This window comes from Lepisosteus platostomus, chromosome 9, assembly GCF_059453375.1.
Source record: "Lepisosteus platostomus isolate fLepPlt1 chromosome 9, fLepPlt1.hap1, whole genome shotgun sequence".
Classification (NCBI taxonomy): domain Eukaryota; kingdom Metazoa; phylum Chordata; class Actinopteri; order Semionotiformes; family Lepisosteidae; genus Lepisosteus; species Lepisosteus platostomus.
In genome coordinates, this window is record NC_142619.1 from 35,871,789 (window position 1) to 35,899,707 (window position 27,919).

A 27,919-nucleotide genomic window follows, 5' to 3' on the forward strand; every position below is an offset into this window, starting at 1 on the left:
TTAGACACAGACACACTCACACCAGGGTCAGTTTTCTCGGAAGCCAATTAACCTACCAGTATGTCTTTTGATTGTGGGAGGAGACCAGAGCACCCAGAAAAAAAAACATACAAACACAGGAGAACATACAAACTCCCCATAGATAGCACCCCAGGTCTGGAATTGAACCCAGGACCCCAGCACTGTGGGGCAGCAACACAAACTGTGCCACCATACCATTCCCAATTGACCTACTCATATGCCTTTAATCAAATTCAAAGACTACCTAAGAATGCTTGTCTCACGGACGTAATATCAATAATTTGGTCAAGAGACCTGAATAGCAATAAATTTGATGTAAAATACAAGCTACTCAGAAAAATGCTTATTTAATAAAATATGATGCCCAGGGAGAAAAGGACATCATACATTAATTTTACAGTGGTAGGTTGTAGGATGCCACACCTCATGCCATGGTAATAAAAATAAAACATGTAAAGTTCCCTTTAGTTACCTCTTTCCATTCTCTTCATAATAATAATTATAATAAAAACAATATTCATAAAGGTTTTATTGCATAAAATATCTTAATATATTTCACAAAATTTTACAGTTAAAGCAGGAGTAATTAATATGTATGAGTTGTAATGTTATATGTAATAGGGGCTACAGTAGATCACTGTTATACATAGGTTATCCAAAATGCAGAAAAAAATAATATAGCAGTTTATAACCCAGGGTTAAGACTGGCAACAGAGAAATAAATCACTACTGTATGATCATCTGATGTGCTGAAACTACAGAATCATTTTAAACAGCAGGTTAAGATGAAGAAATCAATATTGAACTGGTTAATAATGCTTCTTGACACAATAATATTAAGCAGAAATTGATGATTTTTCACATACAGAGCACTTGCAACATGAGTCTGGCTATTACATCAAAGGGCCTGGTTTTCAAAAAAAATCTTTGGGTAAATTAGTCTAAGTATGAATTATTTTAGTTCCAAAAAGTTTTAGAAATGTTTATAATTCCATTAGATAGATAGATAATACTTTATTAATCCCGTAGGGAAATTGATGAAATCTCATGTTATTACATTGAAGGTCCTGGTCCTGTTTTGACAGGAGTTTTTTGTAAAGAAATTAAGGTCTGTCAAATTGTTATTGACCTCTTATTCGTCAGTTCAAGTTCAAGTTCAAGTTCAAGTTTATTGTCATTATACTCATATACAGGTATATGGCATAACGAAATGCTATTTAGCTAGCTCAAGTAGTACAAAGAAAAAAACAACAACAATAGAATTGTATAACAAAAGAAAGACAGAGACAACAGGCAGTGTGCAAAAACAACAACAGGCAATGTGCAAAAAACAACAACAGGCAGTGTGCAAAACAACAACAGGCAATGTGCAAAAAAAACAACAGGCAATGTGCAAAAAAACAGAAAGGTAACAGGTTATGTGCAAAAACATGCATCAACAGAATGAAATAAAGGGATAGAAATCATGGGGAGTGAGCTTTTGACATGTATGGTAGAGGTAGATTTTCAATGTGTGTTTGGGATTTTGGTAAGAAAAAAGGCACTGTGAGGTTCAGATCATAGGTGAGAGGTGAGGTGAGAGTGAGAGAGGCTGGGAGTTTAATAATTTGATAGTGCGGGGGTAAAAACTGTTTCTGGTAGTCCGGACCCAAATGCTCTGGTACCATTTTCCAGATGGTAGCGGATCCTACAGTCTGTAGCTGGGGTGTATGGGGTCTTTGATCATGCTTAGAGCTTTCCTCAAGCACCGTCTGTCATAAATGTCCTGTATAGATGGGAGGGCAACCCCAATGATGGACTGGGCAGTTTTCACCACCCGCTGTAGGGCTTTGCGGTCAGCAGTACTACAGTTGCCATACCAGACTGTGATGCAGCCTGTCAGTGTGCTTTCCGTAGTGCATCTGTAAAAGTTAGTGAGGATCTGGGGACATATCTTAGCCTTCTTCAACTGTCTTAGGAAGTACAGGCGCTGTTGCGCTTTCTTGATCAGACAGGTTCTAACGTACTGTAAGCATGAGGACACAACTCTGGACCCATTCTAAAATCACCATTATTTTTTTTATTATATGGTGACCAGAACTCATACAGCATACATACTCAACACCATACAGCTTTCAAGATATGCCTTAACTAAAGTCATACATGCTGTAGTAGTCTGCATATTCATTTTGAACACTTTATAATTTGTCATTTCTTGAAGATTGCTCAAATATAAAAATATTTATTCAGTAACTGGATGATAGGTTTAAAAGGTCAAACATACTCCTGTCTACATCCATGGGAGTGGCGTGGAGATGGTGGACCCGTACAAGTACCTGGGAGTGCACATTGACGATAGACTGGAATGGTCTAAGAACATCGAGGCCATCTATAAGAAGGGACAGAGCCGACTTTACTTCTTGAGGAAGCTCAGGTCCTTCAATGTATATAGTAAGATGCTACATATGTTCTATCAGTCGGTGGTAGCGAGCGCCATTTTCTACGCAGTGGTATGCTGGGGCCCTGGGATTAGAGCAGTGGATTCTAAAAGGCTGAACAAGCTCATCAGGAGAGCAAGCTCTGTAATTGGGTCTGACCTGGACCCCTTGGAGGTAGTGGCTGAGAGGAGAATGGTGTCCAAACTAGAGGCCATCATGGACAACATCTCCCATTCCCTCTATGACAGGCTTGTAGAAATGAAGAGCACGTTCAGCAATAGACTGATTCATCCACGGTGTGACAGGGAGCGCTACAGGAGGTCATTCTTGCCTTCTGCCATAAGACTGTACAACGCATCCACCTTACATCTGAGCAGAGGCAACATTGACAGTGACCTGTTTCTGGACTGAACACATCTACACATCTACCGCTACATCTGTTCTCTTTCTTTTCTTTTCCCGTTTACAACCGTTTTTTGTGCAATATATGCCAGGGACCCGTGCAATACATTTATATTTATATATATATCTATATTTACATCTATATTTATATTCATACTGTATGTGTGATACGATTTTTCTGCGTACTGTTCTGTTCTAGTTTGTTCTTTGTGTGTCCGGACTGTGAGTAACTCTTTTAGTGCACCCCTCACTGTACTGATTGTATTGTATGTATTGTACTATTATTATTATTGTATCATTCGTTACACCGTGGCTGTGTTGTCTGTGTAAAGCTGCTGTTGCACTGCATTGTCCCTCACGGGATCAATAAAGTATCTATCTAAAGTCCTACATACTGTATGAAGCTGTTTGAAAGCAAAAAAAGAAAAGAACATGTTAGATATCTAATATTGATGTTTCGTATTTAAGCACTCACAGGATTACATACTGTACTGTACATGGTTCTCTTGTCTCAAGTAGTTTCAGTTCTGAAAACTGTGTGCAGGGAGCAGGGAATCTATAGTAGATTTAAAAAGGTAATCTTTTTGTAACAGAAGTAAGATGTAGACAAAACATTGACTTTTACATCTTTTTTTTAAATTGATACATTATACTGTATATACTGTAGTTCCTATGTAACCGTCCTGTATTATCAGAATTCCAGTAAGATTTGCATAAATTGCTATAATATTGCCAGTCATTGTACATGTGTGAGTGCATGTGTAAAGGTATTGAGCAGGATTAAGAATACAGTCAAAGATTTGACATTGTTCATATTTATGCATTAAAACAAAACCAATCAAAACCAATGAGTAAAGGGTTTAACTAACTTGTATAAATAAACCAGAGCAAAATTCTGTTTCAACTACTTAAATCCAGCTACTACATTTTTTGGTAACGTATTCAGTATAGGTTCATTTAATGCATACTATACAAAGAAAATAGATCAGATCTTTTCTCAGACCATCAAAATACACTGTATATACAAGAATACCCATTCTTGAATATAATAAAAAACATTTGCTAACAGCAGGGGAACATTTGTTAAATTAAGTCTCCCCCTTAATCAAATTATGGCTAGAAGCATAAACATCAAAATTCTTTCATCTTAATGTTCATAAAAAAGTAGAATACTTGTATATTCCAGGGAACAAATAGGAAGCAGTATGTACCACAACAATAAAAGCTGTAACAAAATTGCTTGTGGGATACCCACACAAGCTGTGGCCCATCTAGCTAATATGTTATGTTCTGAATTTTTCTACGAAATTACCAGCAGCAGAAGCCCCACATTTTTCCAAGACACTCTGTTGTTCCCACGGTAAAACAAATACTTGTCAATTAAAATCGACTCCATCGCACAAAAGGGCTTCTCTACTTTAAAAAAATGTATCTTGACAGATGCATTACCTGGGCTTTTGGCATCTGGACAGTACACAGCTGAAGTTTGTACAGTACACAAGTGTACTGTGTTTTGCATCCCTTACTGTTACTCTGTCTGCACATTACTTTTCAGTTTTAAGCAGAAATAACTTTAATGCACCAAAGTGTACCAAGAAAACTTGTGTGTGCAGTTTGTGTTTCTCACCAACAGAGGTCATATTATACATCTCAGTGAAAATCTGGTAAATCGAATTACTCAAAAAAAATAATTTCCTTTGTTCATTATTTATTCACAAAGTGATATACAGTAAGAGGTTCTCTTTTTTGTTTCTAAAATTTAAATACAAAAAGTATTTTTTGATAACACACATCAATTCCCTAACATTCTGAGAGGATAATCAATAATCAACCACTAATTGGCTTAACAGATGCATTACTAAAATATATGAACCTTTATTCTTAAGGGGAATTAAAACTGTACAAGGCTGGTGTAACAGAGTAAAGATTGGATTAAAGCATAGATTGAAAATTCATTATTAGTATGTTTTGAGGCTTAGAATTACGCAAAGTACTTATCTGAGGTTAATATTTGTATTTGTTGAACATATGTAAAGTTAAACAGTGCCCAAAGCATATACTGTATGTTTCCTTCAGCACAAGTTGTAACCAAACTTCAATAACACCAAAAAGCAACTTTCACTACTGTTACATTTAAAGAATAAGAGCTTGTATGATGAATAACAATAATAATTCAGATACTCTTCAGTTCTACCAATGTCACCAATTGCTTTTTGACACTTTATTTTTTTAGTTTTTCATTGAGGTCTTTCATTTGTTGCCATATGTCTGTCAGAAGATCTAACACATAATTTATCCATTTATTTTATGCAATGTTTTAGACCACAGTATATGGGCTGTATATTCAAAGCATTGATATTACAGTAATATAGGAATATATAAGTAATATAAGTATTTATCTTACTTAGTTACAAAAAATATGCATTTACATTATGTACTGTACCTGGCATGTTGATTACAGTCTTGGCACATACTGTATGATATTGATCCAGCACTGTGACTTGGTCCATATTCATTATTTCTGTGCTTCTTTGTGTGGTTGATTGGACAATCAATGATGTTGGCCATCATGTAGTTCCATATCTCTACAGCAAAAGATAAAGAGATAGAAACAAAGTAAACTTTTGAATCACTGAATGTGATGATTGAAAACTCTTATTTTATGTATTTTTAAAAGGTTAGGATCAGAACCAAAACCAAATTACCTTGTGGTAAGACCTCTGTTTCTTGGTTCATCTATACCAATGCGTTTTCTGTATGTCATGTACTGTATGTCTTCAGCTAGTACTCTCACTTCAGGTAATCCTCTTACTTCTTACTTACTCTTACTGTATGTATTCAGTTAGTATTCTCATTTCATGTCATTTTCTCCATTATTTTCCTATCCAGTATGTCTTATCTACTTATAACAGGTGACACTGCAAATTGTATTTCACTAAGAATGACAACACCCAAGATTAAAGCATCATGAAAGGATTATGGAGTGAAAATTTGGTTTAACCTGCTTGGCTGAGGGCTGACCTCCTGGCCATAGGACAAGGAGTCCAGGACCCCCATGCAGGATGACCAAGGGACAACAGCAGAAGTGGAGATGGGGTGGAAGTGGGATGCAAGAGACGTATGCGAGGGAGAGATGTGGATCACATGCAGTAGGTATTTATAGCGTCTTGGGAGAGGAAAGGACGTCGGGAGCGATTGCAAATCACTGACAACTGAGTCTGATTGATCTTGGTTGTTGTCATCCCTCCTGAACATTCGTTGTAAACTCCATGTAGTGTTAAGAGAACTCAAACCGGTGTTTCCTGTCAATAAACTCTGTAAATTTAAAATGTGAACATGAATTGAATAACGGAATCGTAAATGTTTCCCTTTGGATCTTCTCTATCACTTTTCCTATGAAATCGGAGGTAGACCTCAGCTCAGAAGTTTAGTTGTTTGTGATATGAATGGCTTCGGTGGATCAAGCCGTTTCTAACAAAAATATTCTAAATTGTAAAATTGTAAATTCAAAATAGGCCTAGAGAGCAGGTAACATTTCAGTTTAGTATTATTAACGTTTGACTACACCAGTAAAATAGCAGCTAACGAATACAAACAAATTCTCAAAGGTTAAATTCTCTTTGCAGGCAATGAGTCAGAAGGGAGAGGCTGGGACAGATCTGAGCTAGAGGAAACTGTTGTTGGAGCGGCGCTGAGAAAAATGCTGTTGAAAAACTGACTTCCAAAACATTTTTTTTGTGAAACAAAACTTGGTTATAATTCAGTGAAAATATGAAGTTTTGTTTTAGTCTGCTTTATGTGACAGTGGGAAGGGATTTCTTACTATACACCACAAGAGGGCATTCTAGCTACCCGCTCTCTATCCAGTTTCGCATGAGAATGTCAGTACCACCTGGGTCTTCATTAGAAACCCTATATGACATTCTCACGTGATCTCCCTAAGTTCGCTTCAGAACCACCAGCTGAAAGGCTGTGGACGTCCGTTTCATTCTCTTGTAGAACCCTTTACTCTTATGTAGATTCTCGCAATTTTCATTTTTTCTTATGGGCTAAGTACAGGGATATGTACAGTACAAAATAGAAAGATTTGTAAAGAGAACTGTGCTGTTGAATGAGACTGGTTTGACAAAAGAGGAGTGTTTGGTGTGAGTAAAAGTAATACTTACTATTGATCACAGCTACTGTATGTGGATGACTCCTTGCAAGCAGTCTGACTCTCACTATTTGTACAATCTGGTGAGATATAGTACAATAGTAATAACAGAAGATTTTCCAACACAACAATTTTCAGACCTGCTTAGCCAGGGTTACCAAGGCATTGTGCACATCCTGTACTGTTTCATTGAACTCTGTGGAACACATGAAGGACATGCTGGGTTACCATGTCTGAGATCTTCAACCACAGTGTTTTCTTCAGCATCTTTGGCAGCACTATCACACTAGTGAAATGCTTGTATTAATCAATATCTTGCAGACGTCAGACATGTAACATGGCAGAGTTTTGGCAACTATTACTAGACATCTTAACCCAACCATGTTTCCCCAAGATCTTTTACTTCATAGCCAATTTATAAAAGTGTGGACTGTAGTTATTTTCTCTGCTTATTGAATTGAATATTAGTACCAAGCAATCTATTTTTCACATGAAACTCGATGGAGTCATAAAATTTCCCTCACAGAAGAATTTGTTTTATAGCCTCTCAGTATAGTGATACAGTAGCTGCTAACTTAGTGTATTTCTTTTGTAAGGTCCAGTTTTATTTTGTAAATATTCCATAAAGAAAGCAAACAATCATATTCTCATATACATTTTATTTTTTCACCTTGATTACAAATTATTCCACACTCTCCACTGGAAGTAAATACAGTTTGGTGCTGTTATACTTTGTATAGTATAGGATGATAGGTTAATTGATGATATCTTTCTCAACTGCAAATTTTATTCCATGAATCCAACATAATGCCTTTATGTTTTCTTCCAGAAGAAATTATAGTCACTCTCATGTACCTCTAGGTTGTCCATGTTGGTATTATACTGTACCTGCAGAGTTCTTGGGCCACGTGTGGACCAAATGTGGTGTGGACAGTCTAGGGTCTTGATGATCTAGGTCACAATTTTTAAAGACATTTCTTTAATATGTTTTTGGACTGCCAAGGGACTATCCCACTGGATATACTGTAGCTATCCACTCAGGATTAGACATGTTTTAGATTCCTCTTCCCAAAACAGGTCACCAGAGCATGTCCCTAAAAGGGCTGCTCAGTTGCAGTTACAGCTACTGAAGTGCCCTTCTGCCTTAAAGCAAGGGCTGGAAGCTTTCTTACTGTACATCACTGTCCTTCTCCCATTAGCTGAATCACAAACACAAAGCTATGCTCCTAACATTGCATGAAAATATGCTATATTGTTTTAAGAGAAATAAGGGAGAAAGAGAAAGGAAAAGTGTGCAGTTTTAGACACCTTTCAAAACAATTAAATTAACTATTTTCTAAATCAACTTTTTTATCATTGTCATTTCTGATCAATAGTATTTTGATCAAGATAATTTATATGTCTGTCTTTGTATAATGCTGTATTGGCCATGAACTACCTCACTAAATATATTTGAAAGCTGAAAGAAAGGAAAATAAATACAAAGTATGGCTTCCAGTCCCATCTGTAATCTATAAAACCTGTTATTTTACCTTTCAAAAGCAAATTTAGTCACATTCAGCAAGCTAGCTACTACATTAATTGAAAATGGTCACATTTATAATGTTATTTCATAACAACTTTTTGAAATAGATGCTGACATCAGGAAAATAAATGATCATTTGGATTCATTTGTTTATCCATTACAATTTCAAATTGTTGGCATTTTCAATATTCCGAAGGCACATAATCCACTTTTACTATTTTCCATAATGATTGCAGCTATTTATAAAGGAATTTGAAATAAGACCACTTCAGTTGCACTGCATTGCTTTTTTGCAGTAAGAGATCAGCACAAGTGGTCTACTGGGAAATTCAGTAAAGCAACAGAGAGAGGTAATTTGATACTTGAGGATAAACTTAAAAAATGAAATTCTTAAAAGCTGCCATTCATTTGATATGGCAGGATTCCCCAGTGTCTCAGTTTCTAATGTAGCATGACAGATTTAAAGGATTCATACAGTAAGGATCAGTTTTCATTTCTCTTTTGACTGCTATGGTTGATACAGCTTCACAGGCTTTCATGTTGGTGACATGCTGCAGTGTCTGGAAGGAATCAAGTTGTCTGGCAGGTGTTGCTTTACATTCACATTATTAAACAGGAGCAAGACTTTACTGATCTTGACAGTCAAGACAAAAGTCTACCTTCACTTAACGAGTAACTTTAAGGAAGTCATGTAAACAAAGGAATATGATACAGAAATATGATGGGATCTGTGTGTATAATAAGGTAACTGGAAATATATTTACTTATTCTTCTATTAACCCATGCAGAAGTGCAATCACATCTCTACTTAGCAATACATACTGTATTCATCTTAGCAATACATAGATTTTAGATACATTTCCTGCTGTTTTGCTTTCATATAATGAACAATGAAAGTAAAATTTCAAAAAGGCTTGACAATGGAAAATGAATCTGATTAATATTATTTTATAATTCGTCAGATGAAACACTCGCTCTGGCAGGTGGTAACATTGGCAAAAATTATCTAAAATATTCACATACAACACAGTGGTGTGACAGCTCTCTACCCCTCACCTCATGTCCTGGTTAAAATACCAGCATGAGGTGCCTTCACTGTGGAGTTTGAATGTTTGTCAGGTATCCACATGGGTTATCTCTGATGCTGTAGTGTTCTCCCACAGTCCAAAACCATGCTGTCAAAGTTAATTGTACTGTTAATTTGTACTGTAAATTGTCACCAATGTACATGTGAAATGGGAGTGGTCTAGCACTTTGTGTGTTTAATGAAGACTATAACAAACCAAATTGTTTGCTCAGTGCTCTATACTATTACTATCAAAGCCGATGTACAGTAAGTGACTTCACAATATGTGTTATTGACAGTGCATACAGAATTCTGCTAGAATTCTCTTGCAGACCGGCACCAACTGTTGGCTGAGTGATCTCATATCCTCACAGATATCTGTAAAGATGCACCTGTAATTAAATTGGAAGAGGACTGACAATAGGGGGATCTCTTAATATTCTGGTAGGCCAGTATACAGTGTGTGCAAATACATACTGTATAGTCTCCTTCTTTTCTCAACACTGAAAATTCTACTTTAATTCTTGGTAGTTAGGTTTGAAAACTCCAATCTAAATATCCATGTACATCAGTGAAAATAAGACATGTTTATATTTTAATAGTTATTACATCTTATAGTAAATACTTCTGAACACAGTATTTATCCCAGTATTTATCTTAGACTCTATAAGGTGGAAAGCTCCATACACGATAACATGTACAAAATAAATGTTAACAATAAGTCCCATAATCCAGTGATAATAATTCACATAACCTACAGTGATTATGTCCCCTGACAATGTAATCACCTTAACATGACATGACATCATCACAAGGTCAAATTGGAGATGAGACTGATCTCAGTTGATTAAGTTTGAAATTGTTTTTGAAACTGTAAGAAATTACTTTATTTCTGTGAACAAAAATCTTTCACCTGCAAAAGACAGTTAGGGATCACCGACAGAAACATTCAATAAGGAAAGGAAAATAATGTTGCAGGACAAGTAGTGTCATGGTCACGAGGGAAGGAAATTATAAGTGCTTGAACGAAAACTCTGCTGCGATGGCTTTCTAATCTTAAAGGGTATAATTGCTTCTGGTCACTTAATTTAGGGTTTTGTACCCAAGATGCCATTGAATTAATCATTATATAACCTGCATTCTCAACTACAGGCACAAAATTGCACATTACTTGTGCACATAAAGTACATTATTCTGAAAAGAATAGTTCTTATACTATCTATACTTAAAGCTCAGAGACCATATACAATAAGAATAAGATGAGATCAACAGATGCTGTGTGCCCAGCTGGTGTTAGATAGCAGGGGCCATCGAAGCCAGCACCCCGCTCTCCAGATTGTCAGTTCTAACTTGTCAGTCTTTTATCTGCTTATTTCATTGTCACCAAAGATGTCCGGTTCTGCCTCTTGGCCATTTGCTTATCTTGTTTATTTCTTCATGATCTACTTTTAAAATATATCTATATACAGTATATTTTCAATCTAAAATATACTGAAACTGCAAAAATCAATTAACAAGCAGTTTGTTTAACTGACTGTATTATAGTATGGGTATCCATTTCAGACCCATAAGGCACTGCCTAACCTAAGTTAAATATTGCTCTTATTGTTGTTTAAATGTTTCTTTAGTTTTTTTCAGGCTTTGTTGCCATATTTGTTATTGAAATCTTGTGTCTGGTACTGGTGGCTATGGGAATATGTGTGCTCTAGGAGTGGGATATAGATGTTTATCACATAAATATCCGGCTGACTTGTAGAACCAGAATTCTACTGAGAAAAGAAGATCTGGTTTGCTTTGTGAATTGAACCTTTTCCTAGTGAAATTCCCAGTAATTGTAATGAATGCTATGTAATTTATAAAATTCACAAAAATAGTTAAAACAACAAGATTCAATTAGAAACATAGCTGAATTTAAACTTACCACCTTGTAATATGAGAAAAACCACACCCGAAGAAGACTCCACTGCCAAAAACATTGTGTCTCTTTTCTTTTCCTTTCAGCATGGAATAAACCTTTACCTGTTTCTTTGCAGCCTACTGACAAAGCTACAGTGAACGTGCTTGAACTCCTACTGTATATGAGAAGATGTTGATTTTCTTAGAAATGTATGGAAATTTCATCCATCCATCCATATTTTTTTTATCTGGAAACAAATATGTTGTTATTTGATGGATTTTAGCAATAGATGTTCATTTAACTTAAGATTAATTCCATTCCATGTTTTCATATTTTAGCTCATCGATAACTCTTTGAAGAGATGTAAAATGCATGATTCATAACTTATTATTTGAAACAGGCAGCCTTTGCAATAATGATGCTAAAAGTGTTGTACTGTAAGTGTAATCCCCGCAAAATAGGTGCTATGTCTTCCTTTCTCTAAAAAGACAAAGTTTTTATTTTTTAAGATATTTTTAATGAGGACCCTAGCAATGTTTTGGCACTGTGGAATCATGGTTGCTGAAGTGCATTTGTATCGAGCAAGTTTCAAAGTTTCTAATTAAGTTTAAAGCAGCTTGGGTAATGCCTCTTCTTCTCCCAATTACTGAGTACAGTTATGTCTTTTTGATGCATATTTTGCAATCCTTTAGTACCTTAGGTGGGATCTGCCAAACATCATTTAATCAAATAGTATAGGTTAATACTGAAGGATGTGGTGGAACAACTCTATTATAACACTTTTTCTAAAAGTAGTTTCCAAGGGCAATGTTTCAGGTAAAATCTTCTTTATCTCGGTCTTTTTTCTGACTAAGTCACACCATAACATGCTAACATTATTGTATTTTGAAGAGCTATGGGTGGGGACAGTGAGCAAGTTACAAATTAACAAGTAAAGGTTAATTTAAACTAAAAAAAAGTAGAAAAAGCAACATTTGGGCTATGAAGTCTCCCCACGTCTATAGAAGGTTCCACAGCTGAAACATTGCTCTTTTCTTGTTTTCCTTTCTCTTTTCAATGTGGAATTAACCTCGAGCATCAGTTCCTCAGACTGACAATCACATCCTGCGGTTCCTGTTTATCTTTTAAACTGTGATTTTAATAACTGCTATACATCCAATCAAACTAGCCTTTGAAATGCCTTTGAAAGATGATAATGTCAGACTTTTGTTATAAAAATATGTCATGTAGATGTGTGAAAATACACCAAGCATCATTTTATTTTGTCTAAACTTTAATTGAGAAGACTGGCTTTATGTACGTAAGCAGATAATACACAGATTAGGCTTATCAACATTATTTCTGACATAGAGAGTGTCATTCAAATGTGTGTATGATTAAACCAGAGAGGCAGATTGGAATTACCTGATCAGTATGTGAATTGTGTTGCTATATTAATGCAAGTTTAAATGAAACTTTACCTTCCATTTTCATTTCATGCACAATAAAATGTACCATTTTCTCTGAACATCATAGATTTTACAGTTAAAGGCATTCATGCATTTGGCAATTTGTCCTGGTGATATTTTGATTATGTAGGAAACAAAAAGAAGCACTTTTTGGTGATTTGATATCAGGAACTCACAATGCAGAAGCGCAAGGTAATTGTGTGTAGCATTGATATGTTTACAGCTTAATCCAAATTAAGTATTAATCTTTCAGGGGAAAAAATTATATATTTCCTTAAACAAGTGGCAGTTCCTAAAAATGATTTACTATATATCAAAGAAAGGTCCCCAACATAAATCTCAAGCCACTTGTATCCTTCATAATAAAAGTAATATATTACTCTAACAAGCAAATTCTTCAAAGCAGAATGATTTCTCACAGTCAATTGCATTATGCTTGTTTCTTTTTCTTGCGGTAATTCTACAAGTTTAAAACTACCTCTACTGAGCTATCCAGGTTGTAGTACTAAAACATCATTCAAAGCTAGTATTTCATGAAGCATGAGACATAACACTAATACTTGATCCAGATGATTCAGAACCACTGCATATTGTCAATAATCACACTCAAACTGGAATATTAGAAAAAAAAAAACATTCTTTACAGAGCACCAGCATGTAACACTGAATTCCCAATGATACAGTCAAAACAAAAGCCTTTTATGTTCAGTACATCTTTAAGTTTAATACTTTTCTGTTAACTTTAACTCCAGTAAATATGTTACACAGGGCATTATAATTCCTAAATACATTGTCATCACAATACATTTATAAATATTATATTTGGGTAAGTAAATTAAAACACATTGTTATTTGTATGCTTGTTTTTTATGTTTATAGATTTGAAATGTTTGAATATCAGGTACTCTTGACCATGTTTTATAATGTCAGCTCTCAATCCCCACTCAGTAAAGCATTCACTCAGTGTTATGAAAAATCAATAAATACAAGTGCCAGACATTTGTTGTTTTTTTTCTTCCAACTTTTCACATGCTAACTACAGAGACACTATCACTTTACTGGTGTATCTTTACAGTTACTGAAAAATAGTATTGAACATTCAAATAGTCTGAGATTATATTTTAGATTTGGTATCATAATTAAGAAAACAGACATTCTGTCAGAGTATTTCATATTCACAATAACAATTATTTCTCACTCTTCTTTACATTTTTCTAATGTTTTAATTTCTAGGAAATAAATTTTGAATAAAAAAAGACATTTTCACCTCAATGCTAATGTGCTTTCAAAAATACCCTTAACTGAATTTGTAATGGACCGCACAATAAGTTACCATTTTATGGTAACTAGATGTGCAAACGTTCAGTATTATTATATGCAATAGTATACTGTGCTATATCAATTGACATATTCACGATTGTAGCTAACTAAAAAAAAGGGATGTGCCTGAAAAACCTTATATTTGTTTTGACTGTATCTATATCAGGAAAGGGGTGCTTTAATTTTTAATATAGACAAAAGGCTGTCAATCATATTTGCAAACTACAGACACATAAGACAAATTCAGTTACTCTTACACTTACCAGTTACACTCATTTTTTTTCTAAATTGGCCATTTTTTGCCTGATCTATAACCCCAACATGAACATATATATTTTTTATTCTTTAGTTTTTTTTTTTAGCTTTTTATCGTTTTCCAGTACAGCCTAAACTGTGGTAATCCTATTATTGGTACCTTGCCCCTTTAGAACAAGTCATGCAACTGTAAAAGATTGGTGTAAGTGTTTATATAAGGCATATTGAACAAGTTAAAAGAATTCCTTTGATACTCTTCCAAAGATATTTATAGGTTCTGAATAAGGGATTTCTTGGATGTCTTTGTCTTTTTCTAAATTCTCAGTGTCTTTTCCATTTATATATTCCAAGGAATATTAGAATTGCCTTCAGGATGATACCAGGGATTCTTGAAAGAGCCAAAGTCCTCATAGGTGTGAACCTTACAGAGTCCTCTTCACTAAAGTGAAGAAAAATAATGAAGGAGCTACATTCAGAGTTCCAGGCAACAAAGGGCAACCACAATCAGGACCAACAAACTGGTAGACTGCACACTAACTGCTGCTCGACCTGAAAGGCAAATAACAAGAGACAACACATGGTCAATATCTCACAGAGTATGGAGTTCATTATACAGTATATTCATTATATAATGTACTGTATAGTGGATTTAAACTTCTAATATAATAATACTGTATGTGGTGTCTGACTTTTTCTGAACATCACAGAAAACTATTATACTGTATATACAGTAACTGCAAATAAAATCCTTGAGGTATCTGAAAAATATGCTAATCTATTTTGTAGGAGGTACAGGTACATTGGAGACATGAGTAAATTCATTATGGTGCTTAACATGAGCAACAGGGATGATTATCTGGGGTATTACAGTGAAAGTGATATACAGTAGTGTAGTGTGTCTGGCCACTTTTGGAAGCAGTACAACCTGTACATTTGTGCTCTGCTCTGTACCAGGAAGCAGATACTGCCCTGTGACATTCTGTCCCATTTCTTTTGCAGAGCCTGGACAAGTACTGTATGTTCCTATTCCTTGGTCTCTGAGCTGTAGATGCCACACGTCCTCCCAACATATCAAACAAATCGTTGAAGTCTGGCAAGCAGGGCATCCATCATACAATTGCTACTACATTCTCAACTGAGAAGAAAACTGCAGATACACAAGCAGCATGCCGACATCCTGTGTCCTACTGCCATACTTTCATGTCAGAATAAGGCCACAGAAAGGGCAGAAGCATTTCCTGGAGTAGAGTTTTGCTGTCTGGGTGGCTTCAGTCACAAGCAGCAACTTGTAAACAGCAACTAGACACTCCTGTTCAGACCATCACACTTGAAACTCCTAATCCACTGATCTGCTATACAAAACAAGAGCATCATTCTCTGTGACTGTGACACATTCACTAATGTCCATCAGGGTACTCTATATAAAACCTGTGTTTTCATTCATCAGGGGCCTACAAGCTCACTCAAACAGTAAATCATCTGAGCACAGGTTGACTCTACTATTGGGGTTTGAGCTGGAGAATGTCACTAGCCAGATAAGAATGAGAATCTCCAAGACGTGGCATGCAATTGGCTGATCACCCCTGTGGGAGGGGAGGCATTAGTCGGCCAAGGCTCTCTACACTCATAGTGACCCCTGTGGTGTCCTGTCCACTTGTTGTCACGCCCAGTACACCTAGAGGGCGCTCTACTTCTGTTCTGTTCCTAGTTCCCTGTGATTATTCATGTCTTTTCGGTGTGTCTTGTTGTGTAGCCTATTTACTCCCTGTGTCTGCTCTGCTCCTGGCTCAGCATTGAGGTTCGGATGTCCTGAGACCTGCCTAGCACCAGGTTGTTCCTGTCTGTGGTCTGAGGGCATAGGTTTCTATACCGACATCGTCTGACCCCCTGAGCCTGGGCTAACCTCCATGTTGCCCCCTTTACCGCTACACATAGGGTCTCTATTGCTCTCCTTGTCATTCCACGGCTTGCCCTTCTGACATCTGTGACACTTGTATTCATGCCCTGCTGTTGGTGAGGGACTTACAGTGGCTCTTTTTCACATGGCACTGGGTCTGCAGTGCTTGTGATGTGTTAATGTTGAGTGGCTCAAAGATGGGCAGGCCAGAGGAGTCTGCCTGCACTTCTTCACTCTCCACTGTGTGTGGGCACTGTGTGCCAAGACCATGAACTAGGGGATATTGATTCTTTTCTGTTTTTTTGTTTCTTGATCTTCACTTGTTAATTCACATCAACTGTACCCAATCAACACTCTCATTACAAAGGTAAATCTGTGTCACGAATGATCAATTAATCCTGTGGCATGAAGCTAAAAACAATTGATTAATAACCATATACTGTTCTAAAATGATAAAATGGTACAGACATAGAGTTATTTTCTTTTGATAGTGGTCAGTATATAGTTATTAAAAAAGTAAAGAATTTAAAAGCAACACCATTATGGTACCTCAATCTAAGCACAACATTTTACAGTGGGTATTCAAATTAAGTTCTTTGTCCTAAATATCCAATTATGTATCATGTAAGCAAAATTAAAGCAAAATTAAAAAAACTAAAACTATGGTAATAATAAATGCATACTATGACCAATACTACAACATATACATTATCATATACATTGTTAATTAAAGAAAAATATAAAAGGATAACAAAAAAGGCTTCAGAAACATACCACCGAATATTTTTCAAAATTCTGACATACCCAGAATTGTAACAGAATAAAACATCTTATTATGGTTATATAGTACAAGCATAACATACAGATATATTTCCAAAGTATGAGTTTAAATAATCCCCCTTACTGATATAAAAATACTATTTAACTGATATTATTATACTATTTACTGATAAAATACAGTAAAACATCCAAATACACATTCTACATTTAATCAGTAAAAAAAATAAGAAGTGTTAATAAAAAATAACACTTTGAATGGAAAAAGTCCTCCATCAAAATCAAATAAAGTATATTAAGATGACAAGAAATTGTTTTAAATATACTGTATACAGTACACTCTTAGACCTACAGTATATATACAGGATGTAGTTATACTGACCAATATAAAGGATAACTATTCAAACATTTATGAACCATGATAATAAACATTTGCAATCATCTCTTTCATAAAAAATATTGATATAATCTATTAAACACAGTGCATATTATATGAAATGGAAATATGCTGCACATACAGTATACATATAATGGAGATTTCTGTATTCATCTTTTTTCTGTATGCTGTACTACAGTATAAAGAAAATACAGCTGGACTAGATTTTGTCACTATTATATATACACAAAATGTACAGATTTCCAAAATAAGAAACACATATATTAAATTGGGAAACAAAAGTAGAAAGAAATATTACTTGAAATATGAAGAGTACAGAGAGTGTAAAATGTTATGGAGGAAACCTCATTTGCAAAATGCTATTCAGATCATATGGACATTTATACAAATTTCCACAGAAGAGCATCTGGAAAGTTTATAAGGCATTTATAAAACCATAAAATGTTTAAATTATAAACATCTGTATGTATGTATGTGTCTAAAAAGCACACAAATATGTTGTTATGCCTTGCACTATATTTTAGAGAGCAACTAGGCTGTAATGTAGAAATAGAGGGAAGCAAATGTGGAGATCTTGTTCTCAGCACATCATTAAGTACCGTGTTAAGCATACAATACTTCACATCCTGCATTTTAAACCCTTGACAGCTTTCATTTTCAGGCACCGTGAAATCAAGCTGTCAGATATGTTCAGGATGAATGATAATAGATACGATGGCACTTCCTTCACCAATTGAGATCAATTACAGAATGGTATAGCTGTCTTCCCAAGAAGGTAATGTATCTTTCAAAAAGAAGGACAAAGAAATGAGTACATAGAGGTAGTTTAGTTATGGTTCATAGACACTTGGTGTTATTTCTCAAACATAAACTATAAAAATGTCAGTGTTAGTTTAATGGACATAGTTTTTTCTGGTGTTTCTGAATGACATACTACAGGATTACATTTTCTAATTTAAAATCAACAGTCATTAATTTTACTGCTAATTTCACATTTGTCTCTTGTTTACAAAAATATAGAACATTCTGCAAAATACCCATTTATTAAATAATATATATTACCTCACATTGAGGTTTATTACAGAGTCTACTGTCAGCAAGACTATAATACTGTACATCCTTAAGGACAGAACTGAATTGACAGCCATTTATTCCTTCAATGACAATTACAGTATTTACACTGTAATGAATTATTTTAAATACAATGATTTAAAATGTATCCAACAAACTTGAGATTGCCATTGTATTGAATTATAAAACTTTGCATTGGCATACATCTGTAAGGAAACAAAATACCATTAAATAAAAATTAAGTCTTTATTTACTTTTATTTAGTCTAAAATTTATTGATGGGTGATATAATCAAGGTATGCCCAGATGAAGATATTTAAAACTCTCTTTTCAAATGGATGATCAGAAATGATTGTACATTAACATTTGATTACAAAGGAAAATTCAATTTGTCCAGTATAAAATCAGTAGTTAGCAAAACCCAACCACCTCAATTTAAAACAATGAATGTAGTCCCACATTAAGAAATATTAATAAATGACAGCATTTGAAAGGGTAAAGTGAAAGTGATGTCAGTGAAGCACAATCTAATGGATTGTGCTTGTGAAACTATGCAGCTGGACTTCTAACTCATACTAGATCCTGGCAGCATATCACTCCTGTACTTAAATCTCTACATTGGACTTTCCTCTGACTCTTCAAGGGACATAATCTTTGAATCTTTTCAAAACTAAACTTAAAACTCATCTTGTTAGTAAGGCCCATGTCTGATCACCTTACTGTTTATCCTGTATGTTCTTCTTTCATTTTCTAATATATTTATGGCATTTTTGTCTTTTTATTCTTTATCAGTATGTACAGCATCCTAAGGTTTGAAAAGGCTCTTTATAAATCATCATCATCATTACTATTGTTATTATTATTGTCGTTGTTGTTGTACAATGGCATACTGTACCAGATACAGATTAATTGTTCTTTTCATTCTGACTGTATATCTTAAAGAACAAAATCAAGAATAGCTATTGATGTATTCAATGAGTGTGAACATTATTTAAAAGTAACTGTTATTTTAAACCTGATTATGCAAACAAATACTGTTGTGGTGTGTTGAATATAGCAAATTTCACTGGGAGCACACTTCCCAAAATTCCAAAATAATGTATTAACGCTTGACAGTATAATGGCATACACAAGCTTTCCTCATGACATACACATTTGTCTAACCAATGATCTTATAAGAGTTATTATTCATTACTTGTTGTCTTTCTATGTAAGAGGAGAGCTTTGTTTTAAAAGAACATTCAAACACTCATGGAATAAATACATCCACCTGGTTGTAAATATTATTAATATTTATTTAAGACCCATGTATCAAGCAAATGTATCTATTCCAAAAATATATGTTCTATCTACATATGCTGATAACAAAATAAACCTTTTATTTTAAAAATCCAATTTAAAACAAGTCAACTTCTGCTTCTAAAAAAGTTTTTTTTTATAAATACGATATCCATTTTGTATTTATTATACAGTGCATGTCTCTTCACTGATGGATTCATATAAGTAATTTTAGTTTTCCAGTACAACACATGAAAACCCATACGTTGACTTTTCTAGTGAGTGTGAGTGTCCCTTAGTCTCTTAAACAAATGGTAATTTGCTTCATAATATGGGCAAAGTACCGCATTAGCCATCACAACATAAATACTACAATTATGAAGACTAGACTACTCTGTTACCGATTACACACCATTAGCTTAGCATTGTGAAGTATAGAGAAGCACAATTCAATCAATCACACTTTAGGCCTCATACAGTAAGTGGAAACAACCTGTTAACATACTAATAATAATGTTACAGTACAAATTCTCAGAAAAATAACCACAGTACATAACCCTAATCCTGTTGTTAGGAAAATGGTTAGGAGTATGGTAAGCATTAGGTTTTTGTTACTAAAATGAACAAATCGAAATGAAATGTTCATTTTATATTTGTTAAATCTTGTTAAACAAAAGTAGAGGTTATTATCACATTTGTGTTAATAATATCCATCCATTTTCTAACTGCTTCATCTATTTCAGGGTCATGGGGGAGTCACAGCCTATGTTTGCAAGCAATGCCAGTCCATAGCAGGGTGCACACAAACACAGTCCACACCAGGGCCATTTTTTTCCAGAACCCAATTAACTTACCAGGATGTATTTGGCCTGTGGAAAGAAACCCAAGCACCCAGAGGAAACCCACATAAACCCGGGAAGAACACAGAAACTCCACATAGCACGCCAGGTCCAGAATTGATCCCAAGGCCCCAGCACTGCAAGGGAGCAATGCTAACCACTGTGTTGGAACTGTGTTGGAACCTTCCTTTACTATATTATAAATACATTTGGAAAACATTTTTATAAATGCAAAAGGTGTTATCATAAAAATGAAAAATGCACAGTAAAGTACAAGGAAAAGTAATTGATAAATTGGCATATTGAAACAACACAGAATCATTTCAGAAATACTGTGCAGTTCTGTATTAAAAGGTCTGTACCTGTCATTTGAACATCTGAAAAGAATCATGTTGAATAATACCAAAATCATCCATTTACCTGAAACTTTAACTTGGGCCACTGCTCCATCTCCCCCTTCAGTATGTGCACGAACCTCCACAACATAATCCCCTTCTTTTGGAGCAGGAAGGTCTATATAATGTTTGCCTGTTGTATACAGTTTTCCTTCAGCTTGTCCTTCCTGCCTGAACAACACCTATTGAAAGAAGGAGAAAGACAGAATGATTGAGAGATTATTGAGAGCTCAATAAGAAGCCAAGCTGCTTTCTTGACAATATTTTTATACTACAAGATCATAACTGGTCTTCATATAACTGGTGATAGGCATAATTAAATGTTTTTTTTCTCATTCAATTATTAATATTACTTGTTGAGCCTTTGAAACATTCTATTAAAGTATCTACACTTGGCTTCTAAACATTGGAAAAAGAAAAAGTGGGGCATCCTATGGTAAAGCTAACTGTCGAGGCTGACAAACCTTGTAGCCATCCACTCTTGACTCATTAGCTAAAGGTTCAACATGCTCCCAAGCAATATTCACTCTTGAACGATCCACATATTTACTGATGATTCGTGGAGGACGGTTTGGAGCTGAAAAAGATATTGCATTCGAATTTCAGGAGATGATAAATGCATTAAATACACACATTATGACATCACTGAAAGTATTAAAGATATAGAGAGTATTGTGGAAAAAATAAATTACCCAACTGCAATAAATAAAGCATTCTTGTAACAAGATGTAATTTAAAGAAGTACTGAATGATGCTTTGGAGCAAAATGTGCTTTTTAAGATCATTTATCCTTATCTGCCTGTTTCATAATAGTAAACATGTTTTAAGCCACTTGATCCCCATAGAGTGAAACAGATTTATTTTGGTAGAAGTCAATTGGCCCTTTTGCACATGAAAATTATGAAAACCTAGGTATCAGTACAGTATATTCTATATAGTACATGATATTCTTTCTAGTAGTGTTTTAACTCTTGACTTCAACATGGAAAAAATTACAGTATTTATATTTCAAACAAGTGTTTACAGGCAAATAGTGAACCTGTTTAATTAAATTATGTTTTTATTTATTTTCCTTGTAGTGGCATCAGTAATATTCAATACAATTCAGACATTGTAAGCTTTCCTTACGTGCTTTCTTCGTGAAGATCTCATAGATTTCACTGGGGGGGCCTTGTCCAGCAGAATTATAGGCTCGAACTTCAATGTTGTAGTGTGAGTCTGGCAGAAGGTTTTCAACTCTAGTGTGATTTTCAATGCTAGGTACTTGAACTCGATGTGCAGCGGCTTCAATATCATATAGCTTCCTCCAATATCTTATCTGAAGAAGAAAAAAGATAAAGCATTGCATTTGTGTTTATTAATATTTCAGAACAAATAAAATAGAACTATCTCTACGAAGATCATACAATTTTGAAAATGGCAATGACATAGAAAAGCAAGAGATAAACATTCTTTAAGATTAAAATCTCTCCTCCCACATCTGTGTTGTCTATGTACAGTACGTCCCTGATTATATTTACTTTATTGCTGGCCAAAGAAGAACAATAACAATGACAAGCCACACAAAACAAATGAAATTGCAAAAGCTCATTCAAGTGTCCTAAGAAGAACTATTTTTGACTATCTGAACAAATAATAATACCAGGACCAGAATTTCCAAACCAATATCCTCATATGATGTGAGTTATTCATGAAGAAAACCATGGCATTGTCTGAAAGGGGCTGTTGACAGACTGACTATTGTGCCACTCAAGTGGGTGTTGCACTTCAGTGGTGAATGGTACCTCTTTGTTGAAAGAGAATACATCCAGTATACAGCTTATGACAATTCTGCTCATAACAGACAAAGAAATTATACCTGATAACCTTCTATGGATTGCTGGTGTACAGGCAACCAAGACACAATGGCCTCAGTGGCAGACAAGCTTCTTGCTGTCACTCCCAATGGGGCTTCCATAGGGGCTGAAAACACACATTTTATGATTACAGTTCACAGCTTTATAGCGACATCTGGCCTGATAAAGAAACCTCAAAGGAAATAAACAAGATAAAGAGCTTGTTTTTTATGCTAATTAATAAAAAAGATAAAAACATACAGTAAGCTTCTGAACAGTACATTAAAGTATGTATGAAGGAAAGTCCCTGATTTTTAAACAAACAGGTTCAGGTTAATGCATTGCAAAACGTTTTTCACAACAGATATTGTTGATGATGTGCAGCCATTTAAAAATTACAGGTTGATTTTGGTTCCGATGTCAGCTCTTGCTGATATTGTATATATAAATCTTGATAACATCTTTACATTTTCACTTGTTTTAGGTTAATATACTGTAGATTAGTATAAACAGTATATATATACACAAGAATGATTATACACTCACATACAATATTTATAAAGCAACAGCGCAGCTGCTAATTTCTCTTACTGTATTTTAAAATCTATTGTCAAAATGACACTCTAGCTTCCCAGCCACACTGCACCCCCAGACAGTGGGCAATTCCACTATGCTAGTTGAGTTGGTCCCCTACTGTGGGAATATTCAGCACTGTCCAGGTTACTGGGGAATGATGTCACCACAACAGGGTCAGACAAGTTCTGTAACATGTTCATATATAATGTTTGTTATACCGTACAATACTGACAAATAGAAACACTGCAGAATTGTCTTAATTAAATAGTTGTTAAAGGTCTAAATTTATCATAGAAGTAACAATAGTATTTTTCTTCTTTTAGTCATTTTTGTAGTCTTGGCAGTACTAGTTTAGCAGTTGCTGGTTTTATTAAATATGAGCTACTGTACGTATTACTAGTTATGACTCTCGGCACATATTGTGAACACTTACGCCAGAGCTCATCCTAGTTTCCACACTGCTAAGAGCAACAGAGAACACGTGACTAACACTCAGATGGAACTTCGGTCTATAGCTGGGATTATCCCCAAGGACCTCTGTCAGAGGTACAGAGGCTGCAGTGGGAACTCAAAGCCACAACCTGCCAGTCATGAGTCCAAAGTTTTACCTACTAAATTTTGACATCCCCAATGAATACAGGCATTTTTGCCAAATCAAAGAATGTACTGTATAACTGAGCAAAATTATGAAAAGTTATGAATTCTACACTAATTTGGCGGAGTCCCAAGGCAACCTGTCTCCCAGTCTGCAACTAGCAGGATTAACCAGCCAATCCAAATGGAATTGTGGCATTTTAGCTGATCTGTGGCAGGATGTTCTTGTACTGTCCTGTGTGGAAGATGGAAGATGTTAACCCAATGTCTCCACACCGAAATCCAGAGTGGCGCTTAATTCCGGAACCAAAACCCAGCCTTTGTTGGCTGCCCAGGTTTCACTGATTATAGGGGTGTTCTAACCTTAACCTTAAACCACAGCCCATTCTCTCTTGAACTAACATGATATATATTGTATATATTTGTATATACTGTACGGGATACCTTTACACTCACAATTAAATAGACAAGACAAATTGTAAGATTTGTTTTTTCAACTTAAGTTTAAACTAAGGAGGATTATTTCAGGGGAAAGCTCAAGGTGGTGATAGTCTGATCTCTAAAAGGTGAAAATGCATGCACAGTGCTGTTTCTTTGTCAGTCATGGATCAGAGAGGGATAGAGCACATGGGGACTTATTTATACATTATTGAGAATCCATAATTTTACTCTACTGTTCCCAAAAAAGGTTGGTTTAATGACTTCTACATCATTTCTAGATGTTTCTAAACATGTCTGGCCATCTGCAACATCTCATTATGTCTGAACTACGTTCATGAAGGGAATGACCTGCAATCCAAATTCACCTAACGACTCTTTAAAAATTATAAGGATAACAACTGTCAGGAGACAATTCAAAGACCAGAAAGATAAGGCTTCTGTTTTCATTAATTTCTTCCGTCTAGGAATAGAGCAAGACTTCTGTTATGTTCTGCACTAAAGAGAGAATGGACAAAGTAAGGGACTGAATAAGGATCCCACTGACAGATAAACAAGAAGAGAACAAGAAGTTTCATTAGAGCTCAAAGAGGATCTAGGAATTGATTTGTTTCGATTGTTTACAGTCTGACTACTCGGTAGAAATGAGGTGCAGTTTTTTTTACTTTTTTACTTTTATGGTTATGTCTGTGTGTCTGTTTCCCTGACACTTTACTGACTATGACAGTCTGGGCCAATAGTCACTTAATGGGTGACTATAGTCACTTATGGGTCACTTACCATCTTGGGCAGAGTACACCACTGCTGTTAGACTAAATGGTCCTTCTCCCTTGCTGTTGAAAGCTTTCACTTTTACTTGGAACTCTGTGGAAGGGGTAATTGTAGAATCTTTGTGTACGTAACGTCTTGCCTCTGGGTCAGCTACTGTCACCTTTCTCCACTCTTTATCCCCATGTGGCTTGAAGGCAACAATGTAGCCATAATTCCTTCCAAAGTGATACTCTTTAGGCACAGGCTAGAAGAAAAAAGTAGCATCTTAAAGCATCTTAAGAAAGTTAAGAATAAAAAAAAATAATTTTGGTTTGGCTTTAGACTAAGGCTGAGGTTCTTAACCTGGAGGGTGCGACCCCCATAAGGGTCGCGATGTGGTCCTAGGGTGGTCACACAATAGGCATAAGAAACAGAATCAAACAAAGGTTAACACACACACTAGGGCAGTAAACGGGACACGTACGCTGATTCAGGGTGGTTACACATCAAAGGACAATAACAGAGGTAAACAATTAACTATTATATACTGTACAGTACACCTGCATGGTTAAGACTATTTACATTAGCAGGGTGACTTAGTGGTCACTCTGCAAGCCCACAGACCATCCCCTGGCTACAAACCTCAGCCTGCTCTGCATTGCACCTGGCAAGGGCACTACATTAATTCCTATTTGGGTGTGGACCCAAAAAGGGGTCGCAGTCTCAAAAAAGTTAAGAACCCCTGAACTAAGGGATACAATATGAAAAATATGCATTTATCACTACTCATCTTAATTCAAGGCTTATCAAGCCAAAGGTGACAGGAATGTATCAGGCATTGCAAAACCTGTAGGAATACAATTTGGTATTTCAATTCCAAAATAAGCAACATGTTCTTTGCATGTGCAGATGTTTAACTTCTTTTTTTGGTGGCCCTAAATTAGACTAAAATGCATGATAAACATGTCTGTTACATCAGCGTTATTATTATGTTCTCACCACATTGCTTTCTGATTTATTGTTTTTTTGTCATAGCCGCATGCTCATTATGGTTAAAAATGAAACAAGCAACAGTACTTGTAGGTCTTCTAAAATAAGTCAAATTGTGTTCCTTACAAAGCTGGCCTTGCTCCTTCCTTTCTGCTAATACCACATTTGCTATATTCTTGTAGTATCTAATTCATAATGCACCATTACAAAAGAGAAAGAAAACAGTACATCTTTCTTTCAGTAGGATACCACAACCCACCGTCCACGTGATTGTCAGCTCCCTGCTTGTTCCTCCTCCTCCTCCAATATCTGAGGGAGCCACGTTTGGAACTAATAAGAGAACAGATAAAACATTCTTACGTCAACTTTGACGTATTGATGAATATCAATAAGAACATGTGCACTTGGAACTTATTTAGAAAATGTTGGTCTTTTGAATGTTTAGAGTCCCGTCTTTACATTTGCATCAATACATATGCCTGCAAATATATTTTTGCCTAGTCACATACTACAGCATCATCAGCATACTGGAGTTTGAAGACTGAAGTCAAGCAGCTGTTAGTTCTGGGATATCAGGAAATGTGTCCTCTCCACATTTGATTTGTGATTGGATGTAAAAAGCATGTCATCTGAGCTACCTGAAGGTCAAAATTCACATTAGAATTCCAGGAGAAGTTCTTTAGTAAGAGGAATGAGACAATTCACTAGAATGTACTGTTTGTAGTGATTTTGTCCACAATGGACAGGAGAGACATTCACAAGACAGACAGACAGAGTTTTGTAATCATGGCATCCTTGAAATCATTGGGAGATATTGCTTTGATACAGAGCCTGGAGATGTAGTGTTAGCGTCTATCCTTAAAAATAAAAAAAAGTCAGTGGGAATTTCATCATCTACATCTTTGTTGTTCTTCATTTTTGATGAATAACAAAGTATGACTTTCATCAGCTCCTTATGTGGTAGAGTTAGAGTGGTAGAGTTCCACATTTAACTCGAACGTGACTGAATAGAATAATCCATTACTGACATTGGATTTCTGATGGAAAATACTTTTTATAATGAGTGTTAACCGCCTCCCCTTCCTAAAGAAGGTCTCCCCCTACCTTAGGTTTTAAAGGGATGGTTCCTATTCGAGCCATAAATAATAATTTTGGCAGTAAAGAAAACAAGGATATCATTTGTGTCTTCAAGATACTGAATTTCCTTTCACTTTTCTGTTCTTCACCTGTTCTTCATGGCACAAGTTCTCCTTTAAAGATGTGTCTTTGCTTGTTGGTGGCATTGCTTTATTTTGATACATATAATTGAATGAATATGTCCTGTCATTGCTTTGGTGATGTAGACATCGTCGGGATTCCTGGTAAGGACAATAACAATTCAATTGACACCTGAAGAAGGCTCCACAGCCGAAACGTTGTGCTTCTTTCCTTTTCTTTTCAGCATGGAATAAACCTTTACTTGTTCCTTTGCAACAATTCAATTGTATAAGTGTTTAGAATGTAGAATGTTTAGAATGTAGATTTTACCAGGATATTTTTTCTGTTGAAATAAGGTGCTGATGAAGAGTCATTGCTCTG

At 35.4% G+C, this 27,919-nt stretch overlaps 1 protein-coding gene across 5 annotated transcripts in view; it reads right to left on the minus strand.

The window, feature by feature from the left end:
* Positions 1-12,736: 12,736 nt before the first annotated feature.
* Positions 12,737-27,919, minus strand: part of cntn1b (contactin 1b) — a 109,354-nt gene continuing 94,171 nt past the window's right edge. For all 5 annotated transcript variants that reach the window (XM_088644838.1, XM_088644836.1, XM_088644835.1 and 2 more), the window contains 7 exons: positions 26,601-26,671; positions 25,382-25,616; positions 23,017-23,120; positions 22,287-22,476; positions 21,623-21,735; positions 21,184-21,340; positions 12,737-15,053 (listed from right to left, as the gene is read on the minus strand). In XM_088644838.1, coding sequence (XP_088500964.1) covers positions 14,977-15,053; positions 21,184-21,340; positions 21,623-21,735; positions 22,287-22,476; positions 23,017-23,120; positions 25,382-25,616; positions 26,601-26,671 — 947 coding nt within the window. In that variant the 3' untranslated portion in view covers positions 12,737-14,976. The remainder of the gene's footprint in view (positions 15,054-21,183; positions 21,341-21,622; positions 21,736-22,286; positions 22,477-23,016; positions 23,121-25,381; positions 25,617-26,600; positions 26,672-27,919) is intronic.